Raw genomic sequence first — 22,760 nt, 5'->3', positions numbered from 1 at the left:
ACAAATCTGTGCAGCACCCACCCACCTGAGCCGCACAGCTCCTCCTCATCCCCCCCATCCCCTCTCCCACGCTGCACAGCTCAGCACAATATTTCTCCTCTGTGCTCCCAGCAGCGACACTTGCAACAATTCAAGCTGGCGAGTACGTTTCCGGCTGTGATAAATAGCAGGGAAAGGAATGAGATCCCAACACCGTATTTCATGCCCTGAAATCCCACTTGTATCTGGAAATGAACAGAGCTCTCTGGCTGATATATGCAGCTCCGGGGCCATTCGCATCCTGTTAGCTTGTACACATTGTCACGGTGATTTAAACTGGCAATTTGGCCCTAAAATGAAGAGCATCTCACTTTGCCCCTTCCTATTTTCCTATGGGTTTTCCCACAGAAGAGAGCTTTAGGGGAGGATCTGGCCTGGCCGGGGCCGGGCGGCACCTCGGGTCCTCATTTCCACGTGCCGTCAAGCCTGACACGGAGAGCTGCAAAGGGTCCCGGCGCTGCGGGAAGGCCGCCGCCACAGCCTGGAAACGAAAGCAGCCGGCAGCTGTGCTGAGCTCCACCTTCTCAGGCCACCCCTCTTCAAAGCCAACACAGCCGCTGAAAAAGGCTTTCTTCCTCTTTCGAGGCCAGGTGGCGTTTTGAAGAGCCGCAGCCACGCTGTCCCACAGTGATGGGGATGGGGAGGACACCGGTGGGAGCATGGGGGGGCTCTGGAAGGTGCCCCTGCTGCCGGCAAGCTCTGAGAGAACCACCTCTGTGCGGTGCCCGGGTCCCCACGTCTGTGGGTCTGTCCGGCAAGCAGAGCGAGGCTGTGCCATGGCAGGGCCAGCCCCAGCGTGAACCGTCGTTGCCCAATCCAACCCAGATTTGCACACGAGAAATACCATGTTAATACACATCTGCTCAGAGCATCTTCACGTAGAATGTGTACTTGGGTTAAGCGATTCCGTAACGCCGCTTACCTTATTGCATAGCTGGTTTTTTAAAACATCATTAGTGATGTTCAATTAACTCCCTAACTGTCCTATCAAAGGGCTTCTCTCTTTCAACTGCGTCATCCCAACGCACACGTGCGGGTCTCCCTGAGCTCCCGGTGACACCGGGCGAGCCCGGGAACCCGGCATGCAGCTCTGCCACAGGGTCTGGAGGCGGGCGCTGCCGGGGTCGGGGGCCTGAGGGGATGCCCAAGACCCTTCTCCCGGGATGAAGGCACAGCCCGAGGGTTGCGCAGCTGGGGGACAGGGTGATTTCTCCCGGGAAGCCCCTGGGAGCCTTCTTGCCGAGGGGTCTCCCCTCCTGGCCCCTGAAACGACCCCATCCCCTCCCCGGTGACCACGGCTGCCGCACGGAGGAACCCAGTCACCACCTGGCTGCGCAGTTCTCATATCAGTTTTAATAGCAACATCAGAGTACTAAATATACACAGGGAAATCGGTATAGGGTGGCATTTACAGTGCTTCCAAATACACAGCTTCGAAGTACAGAGACAAATTAAAAACCACTCGGGAAGAAAACAGTTCTCGCCTGCGTGGCCCCGCGGGCAGCCGGCTCCCCGGCACCCCACCGTCGCCCCGGGGGAGCCGCGGTGCCCAAAGGCGACGGCCGCTTCCACCGGCGGCAGCGTCAAGCGCTGGGCTGGCCGGCCGCGGCCAGGGCTGCCCGTGCCAAGGGCGCCTGCAGGAGCATCGCACACGTATGCGCTGGATGTCTCACGGTGCAGGGCTTTCCCGGGAAAACAAAGGAGTACTCGGTGATGTAAAACCGGTTACAAAGTAAAAGCTGTCTCATGTTAGAAAACGGTTTTTGGCAAAATAAAAATAAAGTGTAAACTTCACTGTACATGTCCTATCAAACAAAAAAATAAACCCCTTGGAACCTAAAATAGAAGAATCTGGGTCAGAAATCTGTGCCCTTAGTGTACATTTTTGTGCAACGTATACTTTTTCTCAAAGTAAATATTATCTCCACTCGTGACACTATTAAAAATGTACCTACAAACGCTGAGAATAATTCTTAAAAATGTGTGAGAAGTGTTACATGAGATCTGGAGACCAAACCCATGGACTTCTGAAATGGTGAGGGATTTCTTGCTGGTTTTGAAAAAATCGCTTACAGATTTTATATCTGGTTGAATGAAAATTCCAACCACATTCATCCTGAAATGGGTGGGCTGAGATAGTATATATATATTTTTGTTCTATTTTATTTTAATTTTTTTTACAAAATATATAATATGTGTAGAATATCTACTATTTAACTACCATTTTAGCTGAACTACCTTCCTTCGCAACGAGCTGCCGATGGAGAAGAGGTAACCCGAAATCCGCCCCCGACACTCTCCCGCCCCGGTTTTGCCGCTGCTGCTCCGACCCCCCGACGGCGGCGACGGAGGCTGGAGAGCCCCGCGGAGCGCGCCCCCCGCATGGCCTCGCCGCCGCCGCGGGCTGCCCGTTTCCCTCGCTGGGAAGACAGAATGAAGGTAAACGATCAGATCTGGAGAGACGGGCAGCCGCCCGGGACCCCTCCGCCCTGCGCGCCCGGGAGCGCCCCGGGACGGAGCCGCCCTCGGGACGCCCCAGCCTGCAAAAATCAGGGACTTGAGCGCCAAACCCCAGCGATCTGCCCGCTGTACCCGGCGGGGCGGTAGCGTGGTGGCTCGGACCAGAGCCCCAGACCAGCTTAGCCTGGCGCAGAAAAGAGCCCACCAGCACCGGGTGCAGCGAGCAGCCCTGCCCGCAGCCCTCGCCCAGGGAGTCACGCCGACTCCCCCGCTCGGCAGGAGCAGCAAGTCCTGCAGCCTCTGCCCGGCAGTTGCAATGGGTTTTGGCAGAGGAGAGGTCCCGCACAGCCCCGGGAGGTCTGGGCTTGCTGCAGGGCCCGAGGAAGAGGCAGCCCCCTCCTCTGCCGGAGGGAGCGGAGCAGCCGCCGTCCTGGCCCAGGAGCAGCCAGCTTTGCCGGCTCCCTGCAGAGGCTGGCGGTGAGAAGGGCTCGTCCCAAGCCACCCTCTCCCTACGACTGAGCCACAAGCAACACACAGGCACACTGCTACAGGTCTGGGGGATTTGGCAGCCTTTCGGCAGCTGCGATGCATTTCTTAGTAATTACTAAGGGGCTAAGAAATTCATAAAATGAACTGAAGAGAAACAAGAAGCAGCTAGCTGGAAGTCTATGGCAAAGCAAGGAGCAAAACTTTTTTCTTCCAAGCTGCCAGATGCGCTGTGAAGCAAAACACAGTCAAAAGCTCACTTTTTCCAGGGAAAGGGCACTCTGGAAACATAGTTTTGCTAGGCGGTGGCGGACGCCGGGCTGCAGTTGCTCTCCTGGGTTTACTACACATCCATTGAGCCCCACCACACGTGTGCCCGCGACTCCCCGGCACGGCCCCAGAGCGAGGTGGCACCCCCAGGCACAGTGGGGACGTTCACAAGGGACGTTCACCACCCCGCTGCTCGCACGCCATCGCTCAGCCCAGCGCAAGGCAAATGACGCCGCCCAGAGCACAGGGCCGTATTTCACGGTGGAACATTTCCTGCTACCTGCGCGATGCTATTGGGCTGGAAAACGAGCTCGACTTCTGAAGGACAACAACAAAATCCCTAAATCTCCAAAGGCGACCAAGTCCTTTCTGTCCCCACACAGGAGCAAGACACCGCTGCTCAGGCCCATTCAAAGTACCTGCTGGCTCGAGTGTTTGCAAAACCTCCCGGTATTGCTGAACAAGCTTTGGGCTGGCTCGAGCCACGAAAACCGGCACAATTCCCACAAACCCGGCACAATTCCCACCAGCTCAGGATGAAGCTTTGTGTCCAGGGCAGGGCAGCAGTGTAAGAAGCCCATCTAGAGCCATCACCTGTGGCTGCAGCAGCCGAAAGACCTCGGGGTGAGACAGCGTGGCTGCAATGTGGCAAAGCCCATGAGGGAACGTGCCTGCAAACGCCACGCTTGCCTCCTTTTCCCCAGTGTAAAAGATCTGCTCAGTCCGTCTATTCCACTAAAATACAGCTCTATGTTTTAATTTCTCATTTCTTCTTTTTTTTTTTTTTTTTTTTGGCTTTCATCAATGGTAGGGAACGAAATAACCACAGTTCATTTCTCTTTACTACGACAGGCGCTGGGATGCTAGGATCCTGCCTCATAAATCACCGCATTTGCAGCTCTGGCCCTTCCCTTCTCCCGTCCCTCCTTTCCTTCCTCCTGGCAGTTATCCCTTGTTGGTGTGCTTGGCATGCATAGGGATGGGAGGGTTTGTTTCTCTGATAAAGTGCAAGTGCTGTTGGTCCTTATAAATAAGGGAAGATTGTGCATCTACTTTTGTTCCCTGGTTCACCGCTCAGCTCTCGGTGACCAGGACGTGTCCTTCTGCAGACTATGTGGAAAGCTCATGCAAGTCCTGCCATCAGAAACCTGCTCCCGTCGCCTGGGGTCAAAGCTATTTGCCTTCATTCTCTCTCCCTGACACACACACATTCACACACACACGCTTCCCCCTCCTCACCCCCAGCTCCGTGGGGAATCTCCCAGGAGCCGGGTGCCGGGCTCAGCGCAGGGCACCTCTCCATCACCGGCACCGGCGCTGCCCAGCCCCCTGCTCTGTCCGACGACTGCCCTTCAGGCAGCGGGTTCCGTACATGCAGAAATACAGAACGATGCTTCAAACGCTCCGGAACGAGGGAGTTGAGATATATTTTATGATGCCAAATTACTATCGAGATTACACAGGAATACCCACAAGAACTACTGGGTGCAGCCAGCACATACAAATAAATAGGAAAATCAACGGGTGAAGCACAACAGACGCGGCTCCCGAGCTGGAGTGGATTGATGCCAGCGAAGTCAAACAAAGAAGAATTCAAATACCAGGCCAGCAAGGGTAATTTGCAGGGGCTGCACCGTTTACATCAGTAAAACACAAAAGCCCCAGTATATGGAGATGACAGATCGCCCTGGAGTAGTTGCTTGGAACCCGCGCTGCTTGCATGGGTTTTGGCTGCTCTAGCAGAGCCCCGGGGGCAGCAGCACCCAGGGTGCTGCCCGTGCACCCACTGAGTGGGGCATTGGGAATCCAGACAAGGAAACAAGCTCCCCTTTTAACTGCACCCTGCTGCAGCCCAAAGCCCCCCGCAGCATGCCCGTGAGACTGCCAGGACCCCACGCAGCACCGCTGCGCCTCCCCGTTTTGGGGCAGACCCCTGGGGCAGCCCGAGGGCAAACACACCCTGCGTTTCCCAGGGAAGGCTAAAGCTTCGGGGGGGTCGTTCCCCCAGCGAGACACTGCCCCTGCCCTGGAGCTATCCCGGGGAGGCATCCCACCCAAGGGCCTGGAGAGCTGGACATGAGAGCCGCCAGCAGACACCCCTCTGCCCAGCGCCCAGCCCCATCGTGGAAAGGTTTGATCTCGTGAAACACAAAAATAAAGAGCAGGCTGCTCCGCTGCAGAAGCCTAAGGGGATCCAGCCCTGCTGAACACCTGCCAACACCAAACCCCAGTCCCGGCGACGCACTTTGCTGCTGCTTGAGCCCACCCAGCTCCGTGCTTACGAGAAGCCACCTCTGCAGAAGGCAGGGCCAGAAACTTGGCCAGGAGCAAAAGGGAGCCCCCTCCTCCTCTGCAGCTGCCGGCTGGCAGCGACCCCAGTGCAGAAGCACCCAAGCCGATGCTCGAGGCTCATCGGAGTTGCAGGGAGTGTGCCGATGCCTTCGGAGGTGTTTGGTTCAAGTCTGCACGTAATCGTCAGACCTGGCAAGGAAGACATCTTCCCGGGGCAGCCTCCAAAAATTTGGGAAAAAATAAACCAGACTGCGCAATTCCATCAAGGAAGGACAGAAAAGGGTATGGAAACAAAAGACCACACACGTGGCTATGCGCAATACCAGAAGTTTCTGCTCCTTTTTTTTCCTAACTGCACGCTCATTATAGTAAAGAAACGGAGCTGAATAATTAGTGGATGAGTAGAAATGTGTATCTGGACAACTCTAAAAAGTTGCTAATATTTACGAAGGGCAGTTTACAAAAAGAACTGGAGGACTTTGGTCTGAACGCTGCTGTCGTTCCCACCCACACAACGTCGAAGCAACCCAACCAAGACCCATCTCGGCATTTGATGGGAAGCAGACCCTCACACGAAGCCGTACGGTGCAGTTGCCCAGGAGCCCTCTGCAAGCTTTGCCTTGGCACGATCTAACGTGGGCAAGCCTGGGCTTGGATCAGGGCATGTGTCAAAGAGCAGAAGCAAACCGTGGCGAGACACTGGGTAGGCTGGAGACCCTAGCCTGCTGCCACCCACCCCCCCACCGCCTGGCTCTCCCAGCTGCGCCGCTTTGGAGGGCACGGCACAGCACGGCATGGACTGTCGCAGCAATGGCAGCACCCAACTCCACGGAAAGACTTGGACACGGGGGCTTGCAGGTAGGCCGGCGTGCTCGGCAGCACCCACCCGAAACACCCACCCCAGCAGGAGCTGGATGGGCGATGGGACATGTTTCCAGAGCAACACACCAAACTGGAGCCAGCGGAACCGTACTTCCCTGGCAAAATTCCCTTTTTAATGCTATTAAATGATCCCCGTGATTGTGGACGGCCGGCTGCACCTTCTCCTGCCGTGGCACACCCGGCCAAGACCATGAGAGCAAGGGAAGAGGCTCCCTGGAGCTCGCTGGCCTTGGGCTGGGTCAGGAGGCAATTGGCTTGTTCCTTTCTTGTCTTTCACAACGGGCTAAGCAAGCTTTGGTGTTGTGGTCAATTTAGAAGCCTTTTTTTTTCAAAAAAACCCTCCCACATCCCACTCCTGAAATTTGCCTCTTCTGCCATGAGAGGCCCATCCTTTGAAAATCCACGCCCAAGACCCGAGGCGTCATGCCTAATACAGCGGGGACCACAGCTCTGCGAAACAAAAGGCAGACGTGCAGGCTTTCGGGCTTCTTTCTCTCTACCTTGATGATCGATCAGGCTACAAAAGTCTGGAAATACCCTTCGCCACCACCTCGAGCTGCTGCAAGCTGCCAGGAGCCAGGGGAGCTGCCTGCTGCAAGCCCCCCGCTCGCCCTGCCCCGCGCCGCCGTCGGCTGCTCTGGGAACACAGCGGTGCACGAGCACCGTCTCCGACTCGGGCCGTGGGGAGCGGGAGCAGGGTCCGCCCCGCACACGCGGCATCCCGCGCCGGGGAAAGGCGGCTTGCGACGGCCGAGCGCCCTGCGAGCGCCGGGGCAGCCGGGAGCCCCTCCGCTGCCCGCTCCCCTCGCCGCGGCGTCGCGCTTCTCTGACCTCCTACAGCAGGAATGCACTTTGTGAACTTGGCCCAGACGCATCCTTCTACCTGTAATCCCAGCCCGCTTCCGTTCTCCTTTCGTTCCAGACCAGCCTCCAGAGCGCTCCGCCACCCCTTCCAGAGCTGGAGGAGCCGCGGGGCAGCGCAGCTGCGCTCCTCCTGGTTTTCGGAAGCCTCTCCCCTGCTCCCCGCCAGCAGCCTGCCGTGCCGGCAGCGCGGCACGCACCGACGCTGGCCCCGGCCGGGCCCTACCGCCCGCTGCTGCGCTCCAGTCACGTTGCCACCGCTGGAAACGCGTTTCCGAAAAGAACCAAAACTATATATATATATATGTATACATACATATATATGTTTATACATACACACACACACGTATATATATGTATATATGTCTACCTATATATACACATATAGGTTTGAAAGGCAAGCTGCCAAAGTAGAAAACATCAGTTCACCTAGTTTGTATTATGCACGTTAAAGAAATGAGACTTTTAGCCCATGACATCTTCTTTAAAAATGAGTATTTAAGATCTTCAAAAATTGCTACAGTACAAAAAGTGTTTGTGTGTGTATATATATATTTTCTCTCTACATATACCGTATGTATGTATGCGTATGGACCGGCGTGAATGACCCCACCAGAAGAGACACCCCACTCGTCCTCCACAACATTTCTAGGCGTTACCGACTTAGCTTCGGCTTCTCGCGAAGTCTTTGCATCAGTACATGGCACATAATGGTATTATTGGCACAGGTTCAGAGTCACAGTCCACGTCCAGGCTCCAGGCGCTCAGTCCTTCCCTCTCAGTCCCTCGCCGCCTCCTCTTCCTCCATGGGATTCTTTGCTCACACGTTTTTCTTTCTCTTCTCCAAAAAACACACTCTTTGAGAAACGCAGTTACCTATAGGCGTGTTCATTTTTATAAAAATATATTTGGCCCATAGAATGCTGCTCTTTGAGTCTCCTACTGGTAAACAGAAATGGTAGGTACAGGTAACCCATTATTTTTTATATTTTTTACAGGTTCACCAATGGAATCCTGTTAAGGACGAGAAGAAAAACAAAAATTAAATCATGACAGGGAAACGCGCCGCGACTCGCTTCGCCTCTTCGATGCCCCCCAGGAGCCCGGAGGCTTCCCCCTCCTCCCAGCAGCAGCACCGCAAGGGCTCGGGCGAGCATCCCGGGGGAGCTGGGCACGGAGGAAGCGGGGTGTCAGTGACCTCCCCCCCGGCTGCCAGTCTGCATTTAGGCCTGGGACCACTACTTCTGCCTCCCTGCGGGAGCCCCAGCCACGTTTCGCGGGGCAGCCTTCCGAATGGGGATGCACGCGTTGGGACGGGGATGCTTTTGGCGAGCGGTGGGAGCGACTAAGAGGCTTTGGTGTGCCTTACTGCACACTTTCATCTTCTCGGGGCGTTTTGCAAGGCGTGATTTAGTTCTGAGCATCGTTGTGTTCTGGAGCAGCAAGTGCTCTGGCAGATGAGAAGACGATGATGAGTACTAACAAGATTTTCTAAAGTTAAATGCCCTAAAGAAATCAATAGAGAATTGGTTAAGCATCAAAAACAGAGATCCTATTGAAGTTCTTCTTAAGCTATTTATTTGCCGTCTTCTGAAATCTCTCTCACTATGTAATTTTTAAACCTTTATGCAAAGACAATTACACCCCATCATGAGCGTGCGGCCACTCGCTTCATGTATACGTGACTTCACGTATAGCGATATGTCCCGTAACACAGCTAAGCCCGCCTGAGACAGCTACCCATGAGCGGGCTTTATATATGGCAGATATATGGGCAGCGTGTGCACAAGTGCTGCCTACCGTGTGCTCGCGACGTGTATGCCCTAATCTACGCTACGGCCTCTGACTAGCTGGTTATCAGCGTCTAGACATGCGATATGCTTTGTGTTCAAGGGTTCTCTCCTCAACGTTATTTTTAAGCAAGATGCCCCATATATACCATCTCCAAGAACAACACTGAAGTCTTAATTAGCGAGACAGATTTTACAGAGCCCTTAATCTCCTGCACCGGGGCTGTGTTGGGACTGCTGTTATTCCTCCGAAGACAAGCCTGGATTTTTTATGATGACTCATTATCTGTTAATGTTAATACAAACCATTTGCTGTTGTTAGGCAGAACGGGGCCATCACAGCAGCTGCTCGCCGTGTTCAAAGCACGGAATTACCATACAATACTGTAAATTTTAACTGCCTCCTGCAAAAGCTGGGGTCAGATCAATGTTACCGTACCAGTATGATTTTCAGGTCTCAAATCGCCACTTCCCTAACAGCGATGGTGAACATTTACATAGTTCTGGATGAATACTACTTAACGCATGCACTACAGGATGTAAAATTTATATTGTATTCCAAATAGCCTCTTTGTGCAAAGTAGGTCAGTGCTTGATGAACCTTACAGATTTTTGTATAATCTCATTCCATGGGGTTTTTCAGTTAAAGAGAGTGGGATTAAGGACAAGAATAATGCGAAATCTCAAACTTCATTTCAGAAAGCCCCAAAGCCAGTCGGAAATCAAACCAAAACAGTCACAGTTTGCTGTGGTGCCTGGCCAAAGCCACTCGAGTCTTCAGCAAATTCACCTTTTGGTTTGCAGAACGGTGGCTGTTCCTGCCTCTGTCCTTGGCGCTGCATCTCCTCCATCACCTGCCGTGACCGGGGCACTGAGAGTTTTGCTTCCTCTACCTCCACGCAGATAATTCTCCAGCAAGTTGCCTGGCCCAAATGCTTTAATAGCCCGCTTTACTCTTCACCTAAGCCAGGCCTGGGCCACGATGATGCTTCTGCATCCTCACGCTGGGCTGCCTGGCCGGGCCAGGTCCTCCGTTTGCAGGAGCAGCTAACAGGCTGCTTGCTGCCTTGGGGTGACATCCACCCACACCCAGCGCTCCAGCCAGGCCAGCCCGCCAGCGGAGGCGATCTGCTGGAAAGCTGCTCACCGCGGGCAACGTCCCCGCTGCTGGGAGGGCCAGCGCCCCGGCAGGGACCGCACCGGTGGCACAGGAGCCCTCCCCGTCACTCCCGTTGGCATGGGATGCATCTGGCCCCAGGAAATAGCTTCAACATCTGCTTGCTGCGTAACTGGGTGAGTCTCGCCAGGTTTCCTGACACAGCCTCGGTGCTGCCTGCGGCAATCCAGGCTGGAGACTGCTCTGCTCCCTGCAAACCACTCAACCCAGCCTTACGATGCCAGGCCGCCATTCAGGCAGCACGACAGCTGGTACCCGCACAGCGCCGATGGGCTGCAATACCTAAAGCCCGCATTAAACTCCAACCAGCCTGATGGTGCTCATCTAGTCGAAGTGTCCGCACACCCTCCCTGCCCTGCCATCCCTGTCCCTGGCCACATCGTCCGTCTTCTGCCTCCAGCTCAGACTCCACACGTTCAGTAGTACTAATTTGCTTATTAGACAGCTAAAAGCTGTGAAGCACCGTCGGTTAAAACTTGTAAAGTGCTTTGAGCCATTCCTAGGAGAGAGTCTTCTGGCGCAGAGACCGGGACAGCATCTGACCCCTCCCGGTGCGTGGCTGTGCGCCCACAGAGTGGGGAGACCCCGCCACCCTCTGCTCGCCCTGGCCGCAGGGGTGCCCCCCTCGTGCCGCCCGCTGTCCCCTGCGCACGCTGGGAGAAAGGGGCTGGGAAGAGAAAGCCGCGTGTAATCCCTCCAGCCAGGAGCCTCCAATTGCTCTAGAGCATCCTTTCCACCTCTGCCGAGATGCAGCAGGTCAACATCAACTGTCACCTCCAGGCTACGCTGCTGCTGCTGTAAAAGGCAGCCAGAAAATGGCCAGCCCTCCAGAAGAGGTACAGCCCAAAGCGGCTGCATCTCCTCCACCAGCCTCTCCTCTAGAAACGAGAGATGGAAAGGCATCCTCAGTTCCACGGCTCCTCCTGCCCTGAGCAGCATCTGTCTGGTAACAGCACATGGCAAGACGACGACAGGGCAGCTCATCTCAACGCCATCTGCTCTGGGAAGGTTTTACCTTACACAGTGACACATGGAACCTGAAATACCCATTTTGTCTGTGGGATGTCCCACCCGGCACATACGCACTCACGCAAAACGCTGTTTGCTGGGGTAGCGACGCACCTCGCGACCACAGGCCTCGGGGACGGTACGGGGAGCTGCGCTGAGCGCCGCGGGCTGCGGGGACAGGACACCGCACCGCCGCGCAGAGCAAAGCCCGCGCGGAAGACATGCACGTCGTGACCCTGGCAGCTCCTCGCTCTAACAACCGTGCCCCGGCAGAAGGTGTAGGCAAATGTGCATGGGAAATAGTACAGTGTGGAAAAAATATTAAGCGGCCTTTTTTGAGCTTCTAAAGGATTTGGGTTGACCCCATTTTGGGACGAGGGCAATTCCTCCTGTTATCTGTGCCGTGGTGACATCCTCTGCCCTACTGGTAGGGATCCATGGCAATCACCTCGGTTTTACTGTCATGTGCCACTTATGCATGTGTATTCTGGAAATCCCCTGGTGCAAATGCACATGTACACATGCAGAGAAAAGTTTTCTGATTAATCTCATTTTGTTAACATCAGTGAAACCAAACATCAGCTTCCAGAACTGTATAAATAATTGAAACACTATTATGGAGCTAATGCTCCAGGTACAACTCGGATAGATTTTTCCAGAGCGCATCAATACGTGTTTTATGGATTCCAGGAAAACAGGTCAATGAGAATTTCAAGGATTCAATAAGGCATAATGGCCCAGCTTTGGACTATTTACATAAACGTATGGAGGCGGTCACCTCCAGGGCATGGTCTTTGGCACAGAGCTTCACGGGACCTCGGGCAGGAGCCATGAGAATTGCACAGGCTTCCCATAGTGGGGGACGGCTCAGAGCTGCTCGTTCTGCTTCCCTCTACTTCAGGCACGAGAGCTGCTGATGGTGTCCAAGTGTGACTGGCTCGGGGTTTGTGCTGGTTTGTTTTTTTTAAAAAAATCATTTTAGCCAACGGACAGACATCACAAACTGCAAAGCTCAGGGTGGAAAAGGTACAGTGGATTATTGCTGTTTGCTTTCTGAAGCTAGCATCCGCACGTGCTGTGGAAGAAGACCCCGCAGAACCCCTCTGTTTATCCTCCAGCTGCCCTTGCTCGCTAACACCAGCTCTCTGGCCGGGTACCATCACACTTTGTCCTCCCGAGGCAGCAGCCACAACAGAAGAGTCAGAGAAATAATGAGAGAACATGAATAGATGGGGAGTGAGAGCCTTTTAAATGTAATCGTAAAGCCCCTCCAGCCAGGAGAGGCTCTTGGCGGGCAGAGAGGCAGGTGGGCAGGCGAAGGAACCCTTGCTTTCTGCTTTCTGCCCTCTGCCGCGCAGGCAGGCAGGTGCCCACCTCACCTGGCCTGCCCAGACACAGCCAGCCCCCAGCACGGCCGAGACCATTAACTTTTTATTCCCTTCCATTCTAATCTAATTATATTTCTGTGTTCAATAGCTGAGCATAATGTTAAACACGCTATTCCGAGTAAGCTGCAGTGAGGGAAGGCTGGAAATTTCATTTACACTGAATATATGATTCATTACAGCAGGGACGTGGGACAGACCAATTAATTCACCTGAGCGCACGGCTGGAACGGGCACCGCTGACCCGCGGTGAGCTGGCGTACCGTGAACCCTAACCGCTTTTCCTGCCACCGCTATTGGCCATGCCACCTTCAGAAGCAATACAAGGAGGTGAAAATGGATCGAGCCAACTCAAAAAGGAAAAAAAAAAATCCCCAGACAACGTCCTGCTGAAACCAGCACAACATCGTTGTACTCCTTCGGTGGCAGCAGTAGCTGAGGCGTGAACCCGGCTGCCGGGGACTGTGCACATGGACTTGCAGACTCGGCTTCCTGCAGAGCAGTGGAGGGCACGGGAGGAGGAGGAGGAGGGGGGGGGGGGCATGGCAGAAGGGGAGGACCCCAACACCCTCGCAGCAGGAGCATGGAAGGGTTGATGACAGCAAATATCATCAAATGAGCTTTCGGGTACCGATGGAGTGTGCATGTCGGATGCGTGACCCTTGAATGAGATGGGCTGTCCATCATGCAACGAGAGGTTAATTACAGATCAGGCCATTTCATGGCATGGAAATGACTATTGCTTGTTGAGGTTTTAGAGGTGGGCTGGAACCACGAGATCAGGCGAAAGTTCAAGGCTGCCCCAGGAAGCCTTCGCTCTCAACTCCACATCCATCCCAGTCCCTGACGTTTAGCTCATGCCCATCTATAATTCACCTCCGTGGAAAAGCCATTTTGGTACCCAACGTCCCATCCAGGGTGGGAGACGTGTCCCGCCATCCCGGCCGGGTGAGCCACCCTGCTCGGGCCCGACGTCCCAAAAGAAGCGCGAGCGGGAGGATGGCACCAGGCAGGGAAGAGAGCGGGTGCTCATGGGCAGGGGATGATGGGCACGGGATGGCGGACACGGGATGGACGCGGTGGGAGCGCGGTACGTACCAGGAAACAGCCCGATGGCGTCTGCCCTGCCCCCAGAAGTCAAACAGGCTTCGGCCAGTCAGCAGGAGATTTCAAACCATTTCTCAGACACAAAGGCCACAGGAATAAGATGCCGGTCAGAAGAAGAGGGTCTGCAGTGAGCAGAAAAAGGGGCTTGCACGTGCTGGCATGTAACACACAAGGAGCAAGCCGAGGTGGCCTGCCCCAAAAATCAGCTTTTGGGGGGGGGGGAGAAAAAAATGTCTCTAAAGTAATGCTTTGAACGGACTTATTGGCCTTGGAAACCAGGGTGGTGCAAAGCAGAGGAAGAAGAGGGGCTGCAATAGCGAATGCTTTTACCCCTGTGCGTGAGCACCTTTTAACACAGCCAATTGCTCTGGGGATATCTGACCCCAAGTGGCAGCAGGGCGTCTCCTATCTGCCACCTCCCCACCTCTCCATCCCCCTGCCGCCGAACAGCAGCGCTGCCCCGCAACACCCGTCACGGGTCCCCGCGCGGCTCTGCCGGGCCCGTCGCCTGCACGGGGTCCGCCAGGCTGCCTGGAAACACGCTGAGGCCAACAGGGTCCCAGAAAGCATCACCTGAGGGCAGAAGAGCAAGGAAGCCCTTCGAGCCAGAACAAGGGCACCCCTGCGTCGCTTGGCCGGGGCTCACACCAAAACCAACACACGCGTACATTCAACGAAATGGTTTGAAAATCCCTGCCAATTCTTTGCCTTCCAAGATCTGAGGAAGCCCTGAAAAACATGAACTAGCAAAACCCCATGCGCACGCGGAAGATGACAGTTACAAAGATGTCTATTAAGCTGCTGCCTTCCAGGCTTCTGTCGTTCATGCAGGTGAACGTCAGCTGCGGGTGGCACGCACGCCACGGCCCAGCCAGGCTGCGTGGAGCACTAGCTGCTCATTTTCTCTCTCAAAATGCTCCTCCTGACTTTTCCTCCAGCTTTGACAGGGAACATGCATTTGCTGCATGGTGAAACTGCAGCAGCGCCCAGTGAAAGGGCTCTGGGAGACAGCCCAGGGCACGGAGAGGGGTCACTCGCCCAGCCCTCCCATCCACCTCCCTCCCCGTGCAGGCAAGGGGCACGCAGAGCGAGGGCTCGCATCTTTTACACCGCGCCGCCAGCTGCTGTTAAGCCCTCTTGTTAATGCATCATTATTTCACGCCAGACAAACGGTTCATTTGGCTCTCGCTGTCCGCTCCTCCATTAATCACCCCGCTTGTTCGCAACCCAGCAGCTCTTTCGATGCCACTTAGGAGGCAGCACGAATGCTGGAAGACGGATCCAGCAGCATTTACGTGCTGGCGGCGGCAGCCAAGAACTGAAAAACGTGCGGTGCCGACCGCTGCCAGGGCTTGCCGAGCCGCCTGTCCATCCTCACCGGGGGGGTGCGAGGTCCGGCGGCTGTGCTGTGCCGAGCATCGCGGCGGCTTGGAGAGCCGGAGGAAGGCAGCTCCGCCACGTGCTCCCAGGACACCTCCCCGGGGAAGAGAGCGGGCAGCGGACCCCCGGAGCGGGACGGCGCTCCCCAACCTGCAGGGAAACCGCGCCGCCGCCTCACCTGTTTCCATTGAAAGTTGTTTTATAATCCCCGGGCGAGCGCAACGCCTCCTCTGCGTAGACGGGCACGGGGGTCCGGACGCACTCATGGGAGCACTGCAGCGTCTCGTTGTAGGCGGTGAAGATGTCGAGGGTGCTGGGCACGCGGGCGGGGGCGAAGTCGGTCAGGTTCTGGCAGCTCTCCTCTTGCTGGTCCAGCTTGCGCTGGTGGCTGTTGCGCCGCGGGCGCCCGCTCTGCGCGCAGCTGGGGCGGCGGGGGAGAGAAGAAGGGACACGACGCACGGTGCGTCGCTGATGCTCGGCAGGGGAACGTGCATTATCGGCCATTAATTATACATCGCTCAGTACTAGATTAGAATTCAGGCACTTCGGAAAGATCAGCCACAATCAAGCAGTCATTTGGCTTGCCCTTTTTTTTTTTTTTAAAAAAAGATCAGATTTAAATTTTAGATACAAGCTTTTTACCACCAGAGGAATTACTTAGCAGGTCGCATGTTTATACCTGCAGGAAATGAAAGCCTTTTTGTAAGTGAAAAGACACAGGGGAGGAACAATGAAGTTAAACCCTTTCTGTTTGGGAGGCACCAAAAGGTTTTAACTTAGTGGGATAAATAAGCTCAGAAACTGGTGTGACATGGCAGACACGTGCCCCCTCAGCCCAGCAATGGCTGGCGGGGCAGCCTTGCTCCCCCACCGGCCCCGGGGGGCTCCAATGGGACCTCGTGGCCGTGCAACACTCCTGGCGCAGTGCATGCGAAACAAGGAGAACACCAGCCAGCAGGAACCTGCCCCAGGTCAGGTTCTTCCCCTTTAAGGGTCTAGACGCTGATTTAATTAAGATGTACTTTTTTCTGAACAGGATTGACAGTGCCTATCATAATGCCGGAGTCGTGCAGGATGGCAGCTCCGGGGCAGCGGGAGCTGGGGATGCTGGTGCTGCCAGCTGGGGCGGCAGCATCTGCCAGCAGCGGGGCACAGCCTGCTCCGCACCGGCTGATACAACCGAAAGAGACAGCCACTAAAACACCCGTCGGCTCCACCATGGCACGTCTGCAGGAGTAATGACAAGAAGGACGCCTGCACGGCACGCAGCCATCGCTCACCCGTCCTGCCCGAGGGGGACAAGCGCCAGCCAAAGGACAGGGGCAGAGACCACATCCCGTTCGGGGCTGGGGACTGAGCGTGTGGTCTAGGTCAGCTCCGCCACGGAACCTGCACCAGAGGTAGCCCTACAGGCGGCGTGAAAAGCCAAAGCAGCCTGGCAGACGTTACAGCCGAGCAAACTCATCGGGGTGCTGCTTTCCTGCCTGGGCCGGGTCTGACCGCTGACTGTGCTCGCCGGCATGTGTTCTCCAGTGAATTCCCAATTTCACTTGTTGTAAACAATTTCTATTCTAGGCTTATCACTGCATTTATTTTTCCCTTTTTGGCTTCAGCATTAGGTTACTTGAGCTGTTCTGCCAAGCTGTGGCCGGCCGGATCAATGGTATGTGCTGCTTATGACCACTATTAGAGAAAAACCCCAGAAGTGTTTGGAAAGCATTTTCCACGCTCTTTCGCTGAAATACTGCTACGGCTAGGGAAGTTACGCAAAGTAAATCCTGTCTGAGATACAAAACCGAGCACCACTGGCTCCACTCCCGATGCCTCCCCACGGGCCCGCTCCCAGCAAAGCAAACTTGTCTGCGGGGCGAGTAACTCGGCACTTCTGGCCAGCTGCAATGCTTCGGTAAAGCTCTGCCGAGATTAAAATGCCTCCATAGCCCTGCAAAAAGGTTTTCCTCTAATCCCGTGGAGCAGCCAGCTTCTTTATCACCCTGGTTTTCTAATTTCCTCCTGGGCACAGGAATTGATCTGCTGCAGCACCTGCGGAGAGCTCGGGCGGGCAGGAGGCGGCCGGGCTGGAGGAGAGGACCGCCACCACAGCTCTCCTGCTGGCCCAGAGCTGCAGCCGTATAGTTACACCGGCAACGCTGACCTCAAAGTAGGCCAGTTTCCTTGGGAAAATAGGTAAAGTCACAAGCGCCCGAAGCAAAAAGCTAACCTATTTTGCCATACGCCTAGCCATGCCGAGAGAATAAATGGGAGCAAATTAAGCTGGAGGAGTACATCAGCGCTCCGGGGGATGCGGCACGCTTCAAAGCGGCGGCATCCACAGGGCTCCGGAGGTGCCCGTCAGTCCCTGGAGTCGTAGGGAAGGTCAGAAAAAGCAATTGTTGCTTGCTGAGCCAGGCTGGTGTTTTAAGGAGCAGCAGCAAAGCCGCTCAAGCAAGGCAGCAGAGGAGATGCCACCCAGCGGGGCAGGTCCCGGCACCCTTGCAGGGACACCCGCTGCGGCTGAACGCACGACTTTGACCTCACCAGGTGGCATCACGTTGCAGCAAGGCAATGCCGGAGCAGCGATGAGCACGTGTCCCACGTGGAACTCGGCCACCCGACCGTGGCCACGTGCTGGCCCCCAAAGCCACCCACTGCGTGGTGAGAGGCAGGGGAGCTGCAGGGGCACAGATAAACCCAGGTGCTTCAACCTCCTTTGGAGGTTTCAGTATTTAAAAAAGAAAAACATTTTCTCCTGCAATGCCTTCCTGAAGCCATCCTGCTGGATGCCACGGGCTTTAGCGCTCGCAGCTGGAAAGCCACCCCCGTCCCCACCCTGTCCCTGTCCCTGCGCCACCCCCGCAAGCCAAACAGACCCAGGAGGCACCTTACCAATTTTTTAAGACAAGCGTTGTTATCAGAGCAGCTATGACCATGATGAGGGACACGGTAATAGTGATTATCTGATGAACCGCCAGACCTGCAGAGAAAAGAAACGAGAGGGTGGGAACGGGAGCCTCAGGGGATCCCGGACACCGGCAAGCAAAGCCCCCCGCCGCGTACAGACACCCCCCGCCTCCTCCCGAGCCCCTCCCCGGCGCGGGGCCCTGCGCAGCCCCCGGCAGCAGCAACGCAATCCTCTCTCCTGCCTTACATAAAATAATCTTTAAGCCAGGCTTCTCATTTCCTATCCTCTCAAGTATGTTCCTTGTCAGCCCGAATTAGGCACGAAGAACGGAAGAGATGTGAAGACGTATCCCCTCCGGGACGGAATGGGAAACTTGAGCGCAGCCTTGCAGTGGGTGCAGGATTAACCAGAGATAATAATTACTGCACTAACTGCTGCTCACTTAGAAGGTCGGATGGGCTCATTTTCTCCTAATTCACCTTACACAGGGTATAATTTTGGCTCGTGTATCATTCCTAATGAGCAGTTTGGAAACAAAAGCATCTCAATGTACAGTATGTTTGTGATTTTGTGCTGCTTTACAGTTGCAATTTCGTAATGAAATGATTTTCCTGGCTGCAGCCCAAGGATGTGCTATTTTTCACAAACAGATGTTGCAGCTCCTGATGGATGGTATTTTTAATAAATAAGTAAGCGTTAGCATGACAGAAAAACAAGCAGTTTTATATGTATATGTGTGCATCTGTGCAATACATGTGTAGCGCTCCCAGCTCGTGCGGGCGCGGGTGGCAAGGAAATGGCTGCTTCTTCCCACGCAAGAGCTCCTGGGCTTCCAGGGAGCTTCCCACGGGCAAGGACGGTTCCTGCACAGGGGCCGTGGCTCAGCCGGAGCCGGGGGTGCCCGCAGGGCTGCCCTGGCTGCAGACCCGGGAAGGAGGCGGGCAGGCGGCTGCCTGCCTGCCCGGCCGCGAGTCTCAGCAGTGAGCTGGCCATAACACCTCCTCCAGCGCTGGCAGCCGTATGCACGCACACGTATGCACGCACATGCCTCCCTAGGCAAAAGCAGGGTGCACCAGGCGCGCCCCCTCCTCAGAGGGTGGAAAACCCTCCCGGGAAAGACACGTCGGGGCGGTGTGCCCCCGCTGCAGCCCCAAGTGCTGCTCTCCGCCGTGCAGAGCATCCCCACGGTCCCACGGGAATGTTGCCCAGGGCTCTCCCACGCTCCTGAGCGGCAGATTTGGGGCCATGCCGTGGCTCCCCAGATTTCTGCAAGGCACACCCTGCTCTCACGGCAGGCTTGTGCAAGGCTCTGAGCTGCAGCCCAAGCACCAGGCTGGGTAATTAGGCCAGATGAGATTTATCAGTGGTATTTTAAACCATGGATCACACTTGCTGCCCCGCTGCCTTCTCTTGAAGGACAAAAGTTTTGTCTCCCTTGGAGTTTGTTATCTTATCTCCCTGTGCTCATCCCCACACCCCGGGGGTTTTGGGTCCCTGCCCGTGCACCCACACCAGTGACAAAACTCATCAAGGTAGAAAAGCTGCTCGAGCTTAGCCTGACTCCCAGGGCAAAACTGCCACCTCCCAGGGTGCGCAGCGTTCGACGCCTCCTCGGCCCACGTGCCTCCAGAGAAGCCCTAACCCCCCAGAAACACAATGGAAAATGCTTCTGGCCTTGGGAAGTGCAGGAGAAAAGCCAGGCAAGGCTGCCATGACCCAAGAGGGCTCCCGAGGGGAGATGGAAGCCACTCCGTGCGGGCGCGTGCAGAGAGATAAGTCACCTTTCGAAGGCTGCCTCCAGCACGCAGCGCAGCAGCCTCCCAGCTCGCGGGAGCACAAGCACACATCACACCATGGCTCGAGGGGCCACCACGGTTTTCCTTAGCCCTGCCCATGGGCACGCAAGCCTCGGCACCACACCTCACCCCTGAGCATCCTTGCTCAGGATCCACCATCAGCTCGTCCTTGTTGGCCTTACCCACACCACGCCACGAGGCCCGGGCTTCGCTGCTGGCTGCCCCGGAAAGGAGGCGCGGATCCCCGCTTGAGATGAGGAGACCCCTAAAATCCCAGGTTTTGAGCAATGAGGCCAGCAGCAGCGACACCTTTTTAGGAAGCGCTGTGGACTTTGCTGCCAGGATGCACACCGGGCATAAATCAAATGCTCAGAAATGTGAGTCTTGACAGTTTAATATAATAAAACCAAGGTGACCTTTGGCGGGTCTGATCCACCAAAACACGCCCAATGCCAAGCACTCGGGTGGCGATTGCTCAGGGGGAAGCTTCGCTCCCAGCCCCGGTGCTGGTGTGCCGGCAGCAGCCAGCGGCCAACACCAGGCTGCTGGGGAGGGACCTGCTCAGGAAGGACCGGTGCAAAGGGGAGGGATGGCCTCGCACCCGCCCCGGTGACCGCAAAGCTCTGGCGTCTGGCGGAGCAAAAGCACTTGCCTCCAAAATAAAAGCAGAAGGGTTTCTGGAAGGAAGCATGTAGCCGGCATCTTCTAGTGCTTATTCTGCTTTGCCAGCGGATATGCTATGGAGGAGACCAGGGAGAAGAGCTGGAGAAAAGAGCAGGGATCCTGACTGGGTTTAAGGACAGGACGTAGTCCAGAGCAGGAGGCGGCAAAGCGGCTTTCTAGAGGCAGGACCATGGAAAAATGACTTCCCGAAGGCCAATGCTTCCAAAATGCTGGCTCCTTGGATCCCAGCACAGTCCCAGTGCCATGTCAGCAGAAGGCAAGAGCCCACCAAAACGCAGGGAGGTGCAAAATGCTGCAAACCCTGCGTGATTTGGGGCTCTTCCTCTGCTCACCAGGGCTGCAAGCTGCATGCTCCCTCTCCGGGGAGCCACTGGACGGACAGACGGATGGCTGCTCGCCAGCTGCCGCACCCTGGCGAAGCTGAGCACAGCGGGATGAGATGCGTCAGGGTTATTTTTCTCCCTCCACTCAAGCACCTATTTTGCAAATGACCCATTTCCTCCATTTACTCCCAATTACGCTTCAATTGGTTCCAACACGCTGTGACAAGGCTCCTCCGGAGGACGGCTGGCACGAGCAGCTGCCAGAACAAAGAGCGGGTCAGGGGAAGCGAGGGCTGGGGATGGTGGTGGCAGGGGATGGGGAGGACCCAGCACCCACGTCCTCCACACCAGCTCCAGCTCCGGAGGGGTCCGACGCCGGGGAGCAGCCGATGGGCTTCGTGCCCTCGAGGAGGAGACCCGCCAGGGCCTCGTTCATGGCTCTGCAGGCTGGGGGTGTTCCGAACCAAAAGCCAACACCCGTGGGGACATCGCTCCGGGTGGGCAGGATCGCTTGGGAGCCGCTGAGCCTGGAGCTGTGTGGGCTGCTGGAGCTGTCCTCCCCTCAGCCAGGGAGATCGGCCACCTCCCATGAGCAACTTGGGACCCAGAGCCAAATTATTTGCTCCTCAGCTGCTCTGCCTCCAGCTTTCATTTCCTGAGGGAATTCACAAGGAAAATGCCACAGCGCTTCCCACCTCCCGCCGGCACCCCACCGTCTGAAGGCGAGGCGTGGAGAAAGGCTTCTGGCCCCGAGCTTCGGGTCCCCGGAGGACAGTTGCGATGGGAGCTGTGTCCCGAGAGAGCCGAGGAGCGCAGCCGGCAGCTCCCAGCCCACCCTGGTGCTTCGGTGCTCCCACGCGTGCCGGGTCAGGAGCAACGCCCACACCGGCAGCAGCCCGGCCGCGTCCTTCACGGTAATCTTGGAGCAGCTCCCAGTGGGACGCTGCCGAAAAAGATAAAAGGAAAGACTCTAAAATTAAAATAAAAACAGCCCGGTGCCCGATTCCTTTGAAAACAGAAGCAGAGTCGGAAATGAGACCTTCTGCAAAGCCGGGAGCTGAGGTAGAGGCGGCAGGGACACGGGAGAACCTAACGATGCAATTAATCCTTGCACTTACATAATGGGAAACGCGCAGGCAGAACAGATTGCAGGTGGCTGAGCACTGGGAAGGATGGCAGCTCCTCGGAGCAGGACACATGGATTTTGAGAAGGGCTGGATAATTTTAGACTCCATCACATACATAAGTTGCCATATGTACCGGCACAGAAGAAAGTTCCTTTGCATCGCATATTAATTCTGCGCTACAGCCCGGGGGGGATTTCAGGAGGACGGGAAATGTTTTTCCCAACAGCATTAACCAGGGCAGCGATGGGAAGAGGGAAAGGGAGTGGATGGGATGATCGCCTGGGAAGCCCTATAGCAATACCCACTGCAATAAAGACTAACAGGTCTTTATTCTTACTTTGCAAATGTATCAAATCCTTTCCTCCAGGCCTTCAAAGAAACATACAGAACTGTACAGAGCAAAATCGAACAGAAACATCCGATCTGCAAGAGAAGGTGTTAATGGATGGGGCATCCTGGGAGAGGGGAACATCCCATAAGGGACACCACCCGGGGGGCGAGGCGAGATGAAAGAGAGGTGGCTGCAAAGAGCGAAGCAGTATTTCAAACGCGGCCCTAGGAGCCCAATCTGTCTGGAAGAAAGGGACCTGGAGGATAAAATCAATAGCTCATAAAGCAAAATTACCCTCCTCCTCCAGTGCAAGAGGCCTTCTGCCATGCATGTAACTCACAGTGAAAGCCTGCGCCCCCAGAACGCAGGGCAGGCTGCGGGAAAGGACCCAGAAGCAGGAATTATGGTGACTTGGTTTTGTTTGCTCACCTCTGTGGCTAACATTTCAAACGGCAAAGCT

The 22,760-nt window shown here is 55.7% G+C and overlaps 1 protein-coding gene across 1 annotated transcript in view; it reads right to left on the bottom strand.

The window, feature by feature from the left end:
• Positions 1–1,377: 1,377 nt before the first annotated feature.
• The window catches only part of AJAP1 (adherens junctions associated protein 1), a 47,038-nt gene continuing 25,655 nt past the window's right edge, over positions 1,378–22,760 (bottom strand). Inside the window, exons 3-6 of the mRNA XM_075113788.1 lie at positions 18,024–18,111; positions 15,316–15,558; positions 13,749–13,879; positions 1,378–8,304 (exon numbers count right to left, since the gene is read on the bottom strand). Of these exons, the coding sequence (XP_074969889.1) occupies positions 13,807–13,879; positions 15,316–15,558; positions 18,024–18,111 (404 nt within the window). The 3' untranslated portion in view covers positions 1,378–8,304; positions 13,749–13,806. The remainder of the gene's footprint in view (positions 8,305–13,748; positions 13,880–15,315; positions 15,559–18,023; positions 18,112–22,760) is intronic.

The sequence above is a fragment of the Phalacrocorax aristotelis genome, chromosome 19 (genome assembly GCF_949628215.1).
Source record: "Phalacrocorax aristotelis chromosome 19, bGulAri2.1, whole genome shotgun sequence".
Taxonomy (NCBI): domain Eukaryota; kingdom Metazoa; phylum Chordata; class Aves; order Suliformes; family Phalacrocoracidae; genus Phalacrocorax; species Phalacrocorax aristotelis.
The sequence above is the reverse complement of the archived record's forward strand: the minus strand, read 5'-3'. Positions and strand labels throughout refer to the sequence as shown.